At 43.1% G+C, this 11,791-nt stretch overlaps 1 protein-coding gene across 1 annotated transcript in view; it reads right to left on the bottom strand.

Annotated features, from left to right (window-relative positions):
• Positions 1-567: 567 nt before the first annotated feature.
• Positions 568-11,791, bottom strand: part of LOC142365542 (BDNF/NT-3 growth factors receptor-like) — an 89,850-nt gene continuing 78,626 nt past the window's right edge. Inside the window, exons 6-7 of the mRNA XM_075446386.1 lie at positions 3,797-3,969; positions 568-910 (exon numbers count right to left, since the gene is read on the bottom strand). Of these exons, the coding sequence (XP_075302501.1) occupies positions 808-910; positions 3,797-3,969 (276 nt within the window). The 3' untranslated portion in view covers positions 568-807. The remainder of the gene's footprint in view (positions 911-3,796; positions 3,970-11,791) is intronic.

Below are 11,791 nucleotides of genomic sequence, written 5' to 3'. Positions count from 1 at the left end.
TCTGTTTGCCGGCTCCGTTTGCCGGCACTCCCTGTCGCTCTCACTCCCTGGGGGCTGCTCTTATAGTGAGGGTGTTTGGCCACTGTTACACTCGACTCCGCCCCCACTGAGTCAGAGCTGCCGCTCATTTGCAACTCCCTCTTTCCCACTGGGGGGTGGGGGGGGGGGGGGGTGGTGGTGCTGGGGTCTTCTCTCTCTCTCTCTCTCTCTCTCTCTCTCTCTCTCTCTCTCTCTCTCTCTCTCTCTCTCTCTCTCTCGGCGCTTTTGCCGCCTAGCTGCTGTGGTTTTGCCACTGGAGAAAGGGTCCCTCAGCGCGAGCCTCTGCTCCAGAGCCCTTCGCCTTCAGTGGCTTTCGAAAGACAGAGGTGCATCTGTAAGCATGAACTGGAATGCAGATAGCAGAATTCAACCTTTTTCTACTATTCAGAAGACGTGGAGAATATTTTTATATTGTGCAATGGTATTGATGCCGCGAAAAGCCGGAATTGAAGACTCAATAGTCAGAAGGCTATTAAGCAGGTATTCTTTATTACGGCACCAGGCACACGGGGTATCTCTCCTCCAAACGTGCGCGCCAAACACCCTGTCATGTCAGGTTAAATACAATCACAATATACACATTCATTTCCAAGAAATGCTTAGCATATTCATGACTTTTCCGAGAACTAATTAGCATATGTTAATGTTTTCCACGCATATCTGTTAGCATCCTCGGGTGGTCTTTGGGGGTCTTAAGATGAAGGCTTATACTCCTCATCGCAGTGTCCGCTGGTTGACCTTTGTTTCTGCGCAAACTCAATTCTAAGATTACGTATACTGTGTCCTTCTAGGTTGTTTTGCTCTGGTCTTGTTGCCCTCTCGGTGCCTCTTTATCTCTGTAGCTTGGTGCATCTGCCCTCCCAAGGCCAAGCTGTCCAAACAACATTATTTAGGAGTCTCTCTATCTTAGAGCTTTGCTATCCCCCCCCAAAACAGCAAGTCAAGTTTGTCTAAGTAGGGTTATTTAGGAGCCTCTTTGTCTTAGAGCTTTCCTGTCTTCTCAAAACAGCAAGGATCTACTTTAGTTTAATTACAGTCACTCAAGTAAGTGGAAATTTTACATTCACGGGTATCAAATCTCTCCTTTTCTTTTGAGGATTTGTAGCTAGAAAGCTACGAATCCTCACTATTGTATTTTGTAGGTATTATTTTCAAATTTCTTCAGTCTTTCATTCCAAGGGTCCGTAAAAAGTATTTTCCGGTTTTTATTTGTCACTTAATTTTGGTTTGTTGTTGCGACAGGATCTAGGACTCTATCAATATGATCAATAACAGTCAACTTTATTAGCAGAGCATCTGGAATATATAGACAGCACTCAGTACAGCACTTGGTTATGATTGGTCATTATTCATAGAGCATCTATTTATAGAACACCCAGATTATACAGACAGTACTCGACTATGATTGGTCACTATTCATAGAACGTCTGTTTACCCGCAGCCGGCCTTAGAGCATCTGTTTATCCACAGCCGGCCTCTCGATGTCCTTGAGGCCTGTACTGCTACAGACTGATCAAGTCCATATTCAGAGTGTCTGGGTTGCTCACAATATGTCCCTGCTCTTCCAGGAATCCCAACAGTTTGTTTTTTGTTTTTTTTTGTTCCAGTCACTGTATGTCTCAACTGAATCCTGATAACACCAAAGGATATGAGAGATATCCAAACAAATTTTTTTAAAACAATCAGCGTGATTAATTTCATGAATAATTGTTTTAACCCTTCTAAATTAGGGAGCCAAGAGGTTAATTTATCCCATAAATCTCAAAACCCTAAGGAAGTATCATCCAAAGATACTTCATGGAATACTCGTGTTTTCTCCCAGAGTGTGTTCAAATCTGCTTCTATCTGTCTGTCTTTATTGATATATGAACAGCAACTGGTATTAATGATCATACATACTCCCCCTTCTTTGGCAGTCAATAAATCTAATGCCATTCGGTTCTGTAGTACAACTTTACTAAAGGATGATACTTCTGTCTGTAAATTTTTTACAGTACTTATTGTTAGATTTTCAATTTTTTCTAAAACTGTGGAAATGTTTATTATGGCTTTCTCTAGTTCGCTTACTCCTAGCCAGGGTAAAAATCATTTGACAAAGCTATGATATTTTGTTCCCCTACTTACAAGTGGGTCATCTTCCCATTTGGCTCATCTCCATGATGTTTTTAATATGCTTTTAGGTATTTGGGACTGTTTATATGTTTGGTCCTGACTAACTAGGTGACACATTCCCTTCCAACCCGCAGGGAGTCGCTTTCTGCTAATGCCATCACCACATAGCCACCAATACCCATTGGGTAATTTACAGGGCCTGTCAGTGGCTGTGAGATTAGCTGCGTAAAATGTTCTGTGGTTTACTCAGCCAATTGATACATTCCTAAAATAATCCCAGTTCGAGGGGCTATAGGTTTCTAATTGGGTTCTGTTACAAAAATCAATATATATCGCACCTGTCCCTTTCACATCCCATGTTCCCACTTCTACTATAGTTTTGTTGATCTAATAATCATTCCACCCATCCCTGCAAGTACAATTTTTGTGTGTATAGAAGGGGGTCGGCACGAACAAGCGTTGGACCTTGCTTTCCATAGGCAACTATTATTGCTGACCAATATCTGGGTGTTGTTATCTAATATCTGTAGGTCAAATCTTGTTCCAGTCACGTAGCTCGAGTTGTCGTGATCGCAGTATCCTCCTTCGTGTCTTCACCAAAAATCGGGCCAAGTATTATTGTTACAATTCCAATGAGTAGACCCTACCCCATATAAAGGGAGTCTCATGTTACCTTTTGGTAAGGCAGTACAAATCTAAAAATCTTTAGCTCCTGTGGCATTCGCTAATCAGCCTAGGTTTAACAAAGTTACCGCTGCAATCGCAGTTTCAAACTGCCAGCCTTTTCAACCATCCATCCTGGTTTAGGAGCTTTCTTCAGTCGAGAATGATGGATCCGGGCCAGTTGTTCTCGAATCTTGATTGCAGTGAAAGTGGTCAGCAATACCTGGTAAGGTCCATTCCACTTCTCTCCTAGTGGATCACCTCAAAAATTCTTAACATAAACCCACTCTCCAGGGCTAAATGGATGGATCGAGTGATCTAACCCTTTAGCCCTGGTACCCAAGACATTTTTACTAATCTTTTCTAATTGTTTTCCTAAGGATATAACATAATTCTGTAGATACTGATTTACCAACTGTTTCAAATCTTCCCCTTGATATTTAGCCTGATATGGTCTCCCATACAGTATTTTAAAAGGGCTCAAATTTTCTTTGGTCCTAGGTTTTACACGTATCCGAAGTAGTGCAATAGGCAATGCTTGATACGAATATACCATTAGTTTGACTGCTTTACAGCTTTGTCAGTAGCATGCATTACACAGATATCTTTCCAAAATGGTGGTATCCCCTAGTTATCCTTAGGCAGAAGAGATCTCAAGATATTGAAATGCCTTTGTGATACCCTGTCGTGGTTTAACCCCACCCGGCAACTAAGCACCACACAGCCGCTGGCTCACTCTCCCCCAGTGGGATGGGGGAAGAGAATTAGAAGGGTAAAAGTGAGAAAACTCATGGGTTGAGATTAAAAAAGTTTAATAGTTGAAATAATAAGCCCCACATCACAGTACACAAGATGAATCAGCAGAGTGTTGCACAGATTTTCACTCTTAGTTGTCCTCGTTTTTCAGGCATTAAGTACCAGCAATGCCTAGCTTCTCTGCCCACTTCTGACTTTCCAGCACAACACATGTTGGTGGATTTACCTGAGGAATTTGTTAAGATCTCCTTTCTTCATATATTCAAAGACCATGATGAGTGGATCACCCACGACACAGACGCCATAGAACTTGACGATATGCTCATGTTGCAGGTTAGTCAGCAGCTCTGCCTCATGGTGGAAGTCCTTGAGGGCATTGTCACAGGCATCCTTCAGCATCTGGTGGAGGAAAGGAATATGTAAGGAAGGGGAGATGTTCGGAGAAGGCAGTAAACATGGGAAGGCACTGTAAGGGTAAGATAAGGACACTACTGTGTAAAGGATGGAGAAAGTACATTCTTAGTAACTGTTTTAGCAATGCAGATGTGATGCAATTGCAATTAAATAACAGTGGTACAATTTTCATTCCCCTGCCACACATCATCCCACACAATGATTTTTATTGTAAGAGGATGCAGGAATACTCATGATCTTACTGTGCTAAATGTTTTCCAAAAACAGAACAAAGAAATTCATCTTATCTGAAAAACGTACTAGTACACAGCTGATCTATGGCCTTTAGGATTTAACTCAAGCAAAACTCTGGTATCCTATTGGTATTTACCTTTGTTGTAAGTTCCTTAAAGTAAAGCATTGTTTGCTTAAAATGCTTAGCAGGAACGTAGATGCATTTGTTATTTACTACTAACATTGCTGCTGATGTTGGCCCCTACAATGTGCTATCCATTAGGTAGATTTATAGAAGGGTACATCCCTGGACCAGAACTTACAATCTAAGACCTCAGCCAGAAACTCCTTTGGAATTCAGTAAATCTACTCATATGTCTAAGATTAAGCATATGCATAAGCAACTGGAGGATCAAACTTAAATTGGCAGACAGAGAGGAAGCAGATGCAGAACAGAATTTGGAGGGGTTAAATTTATATTTTCTACATTTATAAAGCTTTAAAATCTTGCATATTGTCATTTTACAGGAAATATATCAACACTGGATCAAATGGGAGTCTTAAATGTTGTATAATGAAATAATGCTAACTTAACTCCCACACAGAAACAGTTTTAGATCTCTCCTCAAGAACTACGCTTCATGAATGAGGAAATACTTTCATGCATCAAAAAATCCCAATACTGACACCAGTTAAGTAAGGAATAATCATAAATAGCAATAAACCACTGCTCTGCTCTACCTTCAAAAGGTACAGTGGTTGCAATATATTAATTCAAATAATATTTTTAAAATAGTAAGAGAATGGTTACTGTGGAGCCCCAAGTCAGAGTGAGCAATTGTCGCAAACATCTGTCTTGAGAAATGAAGACAGAGATGCTTGAATCAAGCAAACTTACAAATGAGGCATTGTACTTTGTACCTTTGCAAGCAATCTTCCTCACTTGATAAGGGACCATGGCAGGCAAGCGGAACCCTGTGGAGGCGGGATGCTGTCTTGCGAATGCCACCTCTATCCCTCTGAGATGCCACATAGGCAAGGAAGTTAAACGCTTGCGCAAAGCTGAAGGTCAACTCTGCAGAGGGGAACTGTGAGACCACCAAGACCCCCCCCTGTGCTCACTGACTCATTTCAAGAGCTTTTGTGAAACTATGAGAACGACTGTGCAAGCACAACAATACTCCTCCCCGGAGGACCAGTGACAGGCAGTCAAAGGGTTTAAAAGGAGAACGGGCAAGCCTCTTGGCATGCGCCCGCCACTGGAGGACCCCAACCACCAGCAGAAACTGCTGCTGGATCCAAGGGTGGTGGTATCTTTTCTCTTATCTCTCCTTTTGTTTTCCTCTCTATCTCTGACTTGATTTATAGGCACATAAGGGTAATGTTGTTGTAAGTTTGTCAATCTGCTATATTTTATAGTTTTGCAAAATCAGACATTATATCATTGTAAGCTTTGCCAAGTCAATATCCACTGTAACCCTTGCGCATTAAAAGTAATGTTGTTATATGTGGCAGCACGCCACAATAAGTTACGGCAGTAACAAGGCAAGCAAAAGCAAGCAGAAGCAGAAGCAGCAGCAGAAGCACTTTAATGGTTAATCATAACATTTTTATATCCCCTTGTCCCCCACCCCCAAAGTCTCATTGGTGAGGGTCTTTTGGCATGTAGCTCCTTTGTTCTTCTGATTGGTCATCATGTGTCCATTCACATGACCTTCACGCTTATCAAAGAGTTGGATTTTCCCATCCTGTTTCTTCGTTCCTTTCCTCCTGTTTTTCAACCATGGGTGCACAAAATAATTAGCTCATAGAAATGGCTCTATTCCATCAAGACCGTCAAGGCCGCCAGCGGCCCAGCCAATTCCCACATCTCCCCCTTTTTGTTTTTCTACCAAAAATGCAGTGTTTACCATCCTCTGCAGGGCCCTTTGCAGACAGGATAGCAAACACGGAATGATGAGAAGGAGGCCACAGATAACACACAATAGAATTAAAACATTTAAGCCAACCACTAATTCCCCAATCACTAAAAAGACTTTCTATCCAACCCCATCCATCATCAATCTGCAGCTTTTTAACATCCTCTTTCAGTCATTGAAGGCTACGATGAATAGATTCCGAGTGATCGGAGAGATTTATACAACAAATACCATCAAATTCTTCACACCCATGCCCTTGTGCCAAAAGTAAAAAATCAATTGCTGCACGATTTTGTGAAGTTGCATGTCTAACCGAATCAACATCTAAAAGCAAACTACTTAAGGCCTGAGAAGTAGCATTAGTCTTTTTGGTTAGCCAACATCCCAATTTCTTTGGGGTAGCTAGAGCCCGGGAGGCTGCAATCCCGGGAGCTAAGAGTGATGCAGTGATTATTTCGCCACTATTCCAAAATCCGATATTGCCTTTGCAATCTGAGGTAAAAGCATGAATTGATCTTTTCCCTCAGTATCGTGTATTTCGGTGGCCAATTATCATGATCTGATTTGGTGTTAAAAGCGTTAATGTCCCTAGACTACAGGGACCTCCCTTTATATGGGATGGGATGGATGGCTAAGCAGCATCCCCACAAATGAGAAATACCCCATGGGGTAAAGCAAGTGGTTGATTAATTGATTTAGATATGTTGCTTGTGGTATAGTTGCACCAAGCGCTTGCATTGCGATGTATAATGTCTCCGTGCATGTGTTTGATTTCTCCCTGTATATTTAAAAAACAAACAAAAGTCCATTCATATGGAGCCGAGTAACTCTATTTCCTGAGGCTCTAACTGGGCCAATGGCAATTGAACAGTCCATAGGTCCCACATATCAGTGACTGTGCCGTTGTTCGGGGGGACCACACTGGTCAGTGACGATGGTATGGGCCATGCACCCAAAGGGACACCAACTAGGCATGTTGAAAAGGGGTTCCCTGGAGATGCTATGGACAAGCAAATTGAATCTCGTCCTGTTAGATTCGCTAGCGTGACCTACACATTCATTTTTGGTTGCGGTGGCACCCATATCGCTTGTGTACACCCAGTCAAGCTTAAGAGGATTGTTATCATTTCCATCTGATATAGCGGTCTGTGTTACAGCAAAAACAGCGGATTGAATAGATCTTACTTATGGTATCAATTCTTTTACAGCGAATGCACAATGGTGTTAAGTTGCGATTCAGATAAATGCGTTGATTACCATTAAAATAAATCAAATACCTTTGGCAAAATATACAATATGCAATAATATATCCACAACAGCGCTTACAGACTAAACACATAGACACCTGCGGCCTAGTGAGGCCTGATACACCACTCCTTACAGTCTCAAACGAATCACTTCCCATCAAACAGTGTGTTATCACTCAAAATGTCTTCTGATGCTTCAGCAGGTTTCAGGGTCTTTTGTTGTTGCCTGTTGCTTGTCTAGTGCTGGTTTAAAGCACTTCGCTAGGAACCATTGAGGTCCTAAATCTGTGGAAACACAAGCACACCCGTGCACCCACATTAATAGTTCCCACGGCCCTGTCCAAGCTCCTGATTGCAGATCCCGTGCCAGCACCTTTGCCTGAGGCCGTATATCAGCATTCTGTAATGACAGAAAATGAGTTAGGATAGGAGGCAATTCTCGAGATGCCGGAAGTGTTAGGTGGTTCCAGATGAACACGGCTTTGTGCACACGGTCATGTACCCGGACGTTAGTTCCTGGGAACTTTCTATCCCAATCAGGCACCTATTTGCACGAGGTTCTCTTGTTCTACTTCTGTACAATCTGTAGCCATATCACACGTCAGGTCAGCCAGTGAGGTTGCTGATCACGTGCTGCCCATGCACTGGCTGACAGTACACAACCGCTGTTTTTTAACTCCTGATCATGTACTTGGCTCCTTCAGCACATCCACAAGTCCTGTTTACTTCAGCATTTTTCTCTTCTGTTTGTTACAGCAATCTGCTTTTATCCCGTTCCTCTACATCTCCCCCATTTTTATTTAATGAATTTAAAGCAAGTGCTTCATTGACATGCATAAGCATCTCTCTTGGAATTATGGTCCAGTAGCAGCCCCGCTACACTGCAACACTAAAAACAAACATAAGAACACAAATGTTAATAAAAAGACATATAGATGTGAAGTGCATACCATAACCTGCTGGGTGTAAAGAAGGGTCAAATTAGCCTGAGAATGGTACATATTGATGGCAAATCTGTTATCTAACATAGGGGCGTAGAATGATTTACTTGCATCCAATTTTCTTCCTGTGTGGATGGTGGGACCCAAGCACCGCCTGACCACAACATATCATTATTGCCAATTGGAGGGGAGGCATCCCACCATGTCAAGCGTTGAAATAATGGTGGATCAATAATATGAGCTCAGTAAATTTGAACTTGGGTCATAGGTATACTCATCACACATACAAACATCCATAACATTCAGTATTGGCTACCCACATTAATCACCTAGGTTAAGATCAGTGTATCTAGAACTACGACTCATTAACTATATAGGCTAAAATTAATGTACATAAAAGCATAAAGCTGCAAACTTCACCACATCTATTCCCTGCTGCATCAAATGCTTCCGCAGGCCCGATAAATCAGAGTCGAAATGCAACAGTCCAAAGTCGAAAAGCAGATAATAATCAATATCTGCAGAACTTACCAAACCAGAAGATGCAAAAGCAGTTACTTAGTCCAGACAAACCCGTTAGATCACAGAAACCAAGTAAATCCATCAGATCACATAAATACAAACACTATGACAATAAACACGTAAAACTACACATTTATAGTCGCGACCACACACACACACACAGGCACACGGAGTTTTCAACATAAATCCAAATATTACAAAGACTTTTGAACAGACAGGGACTTACAATAATATTCAACATTTAACAGACAAATTCCCAAGCCTCAGTTTCAGGAAGAGTACTTTCTTTTCAATTCTGTTTTAGGAAGGGCACTTTCCCTTCTCCCCAGGGATATAGCCCATTGCTGTGAAGCTTTCACTACGACTGGCAGGCAGGCAACAAGAAACAATGCCGGAAGAATGCTTTTGTCTTATTAATGGTTCCTGCTCATAACTTTTTGGTCCAGGGATCAGAGGTTCTCCCCGAGAATCCCTCGGTGCTGGCTGGAGGTCCTGTGATCCCTCGGACCATTGATGTTCAAGAGCAGGGTCCTACCTGGGTACCCAAAATCTATTACCAGAAAGCAGCAAAATAATTCACTCTCCAAGACTTAACCCCGGAGCGCTAGAAAGCAGGCACTCTTGAGAACTCATTAGCATATATTAATATTGTAATAAGCTAGAGTGGTTTGCAGCGATGAGGATTCTCTAGTTAATACTACAAAGTCATCTTTAGCCAGCAGCAGGTAAATAGCATCAGGATCACGTCCTGTCAATTGCTGACAACGATATGACCTTGTGCTATTAAGGACACTATCATGTCTACCTTTGTGGTTAATGTTTTCATGGGCGTATGAGACAAAAAGATCCATTCCAGAGTCTTCAAGTCCTGCGCGTTAGCACACCACTGACCTAAAAGAGCATAAGGCTGGAAAACAAAACCCACATAAAATATATGCAAATACGTTGGTAAATTGACATTAATTCTGAAGGTAAAGGCAGTTGCAATTTTATCCAAAACTTTTTGCAAGACACTTTTCACTTCTGGCGTCAATCTTTGGGAAAATAACAAATCTGAGTCCCTTTTAACAAGGTAAATAGAGGGGACAACTCTTCAGTCGTAATGCCCAAAAGAGGTCGTACCCAATGAACTGTTCCTAATAATTTTTGTAAATCATGAAGAGTGGTGACCTGGTCAACAATATGCAATGGTTGTGAGAACACTCGTGAAGTAAAAAATTTCCATCCTAGATACTTCCAGGGATGCTCTGTCCGCACCTTTAACGGGGCTGTCTGTAACCCGAAGATCTTTAGTGACGATTCTAATTTAGCCAAAGCAGTGAGCAGCACGTTTTGTGTTTGAGCAGCAAGGAGGACGTCGTCCGTATAGTGATATAAGTAAATCTGTTTAAAAGATTGCCGTACTTCTTTTAGTGCTGCATCCACGACTATCTGGCATATCGTGGGGCTATTCATCATGCCTTGTGGCAGAACGACCCAACAGCATCGCTGCATAGGTCTGCTGTTGTTAATTGAAGGCGCAGAAAATGCAAAATGAGCACAATCATCAGGGTGTAAAAAAATTGTAAAAACCCAGTCCTTGAAATCAATAACAAAAAGAGGCCAATCTTCTGGAATCATAGCTGGGTTAGGGACACCAGGCTGTAGTGGCTGCATTGGGCTCATTACTGCATTTATAGCCCACAGATCTTGTAATAATTTCCATTTACCAGACTTTTTTGGAATGACAAATCTAGGGGTGTTCTATGGGCTGGTAGATGGCACTAGGTGCCCTAATGCCAGCTGTTTGTCCACAAGGAATTCTGCTGCAGCAACTGAACTGTACACACTTTTTCCATCCAAGGCCTTGAATGTAAGGAAGACGGTTCTCACCGTGCCGCTTCTGTGACAGGCTGGGCCGGGCGGGCGCAACAGGGACGGGAACGGGATGGCCATGCCACGCCGCCGGTTACCGATCGAGGGGAGCCCACCGGCGGGAAGGGGTGGTGCACGACAGGCGCAGCCCAGGGGGGGCCACAGGCCCCAGCAGTGTCCGGTTCGCTGACCCGTCCGGTGCGGTGACTGCTGGCGCTGCGGCCAGACCCGGCCCGATGCTGTGGGCCGTGCTGTGTCAGAGGGGTTGCACGGCTTTACGCTGGAATTCACCCTGCTCTGATCCTGGGTCAGGTATGCCAATTGCTGTAGAGAGACCCTGTTGTACACTTTTGGGGTGCTGGGTTTTGCACCCCTCTTCCCGTTTCTCTGGATTTAAGGGATCGTCAGGTTCTGGCGGATTTACCTCCCGCATTTCTCGTGTTGGGTTAGGAATTTCATCGTATATAGGGTTAAATATTTCAAAAGACTACGGCTCTGTCCTTGCTTTTGAGATAACGGTGGAGGAGTAGCAGCCGCTTCTAAGATAGTTTCTGCGAGTTTTAGAGCATTTAAAGCTGTATGCCCTGATTTCCAAGTAATGATGTCCTCAGGGATTTTAAGCTGCAAGACTTTGTTCTTTCAAAATTCTCTGTAAAATCTTTTAATGGAGCTTTTGTTCCTTTCTAGCTGACTGTCCCATCCTTCAGCTAGCCGGAGGGGGACAGACCCGATTCTTCCTCAGGGTCTGTTGGCCCCAGCTCCTGCTCATGACTCCGGCCCCTGGTTAAGATGGTTTGTGCGATACCCTTGCAGTCATGTGGTGTGAGCTCAGCAGTAAAAATTGAGCGTAATAGTGACTGAGCATACGGGGATCCCAAGCCATGTTGCATGCATGTCGAATGCAATTCCTTGATGACTCCCCACTGAAAAGGTTCCCATTCTGCTGCTGCACTGTCGGCCCGATAAACCAGATAAGCAGCAATTTCCCCCCCCATTGCCTCAGCTGTTTCAACATCGCCATCATCCCAAGCCTGCTGGCCTAGGTGTTTCCAGAACTTAGCTGGATCAGGACCAGCGACAGTTACATGCACGGGGGAGACACTAAACAACT

Source organism: Opisthocomus hoazin, chromosome W (assembly GCF_030867145.1).
Source record: "Opisthocomus hoazin isolate bOpiHoa1 chromosome W, bOpiHoa1.hap1, whole genome shotgun sequence".
NCBI classification, from domain to species: domain Eukaryota; kingdom Metazoa; phylum Chordata; class Aves; order Opisthocomiformes; family Opisthocomidae; genus Opisthocomus; species Opisthocomus hoazin.
This window is presented reverse-complemented; position numbering and strand designations above follow the sequence as displayed.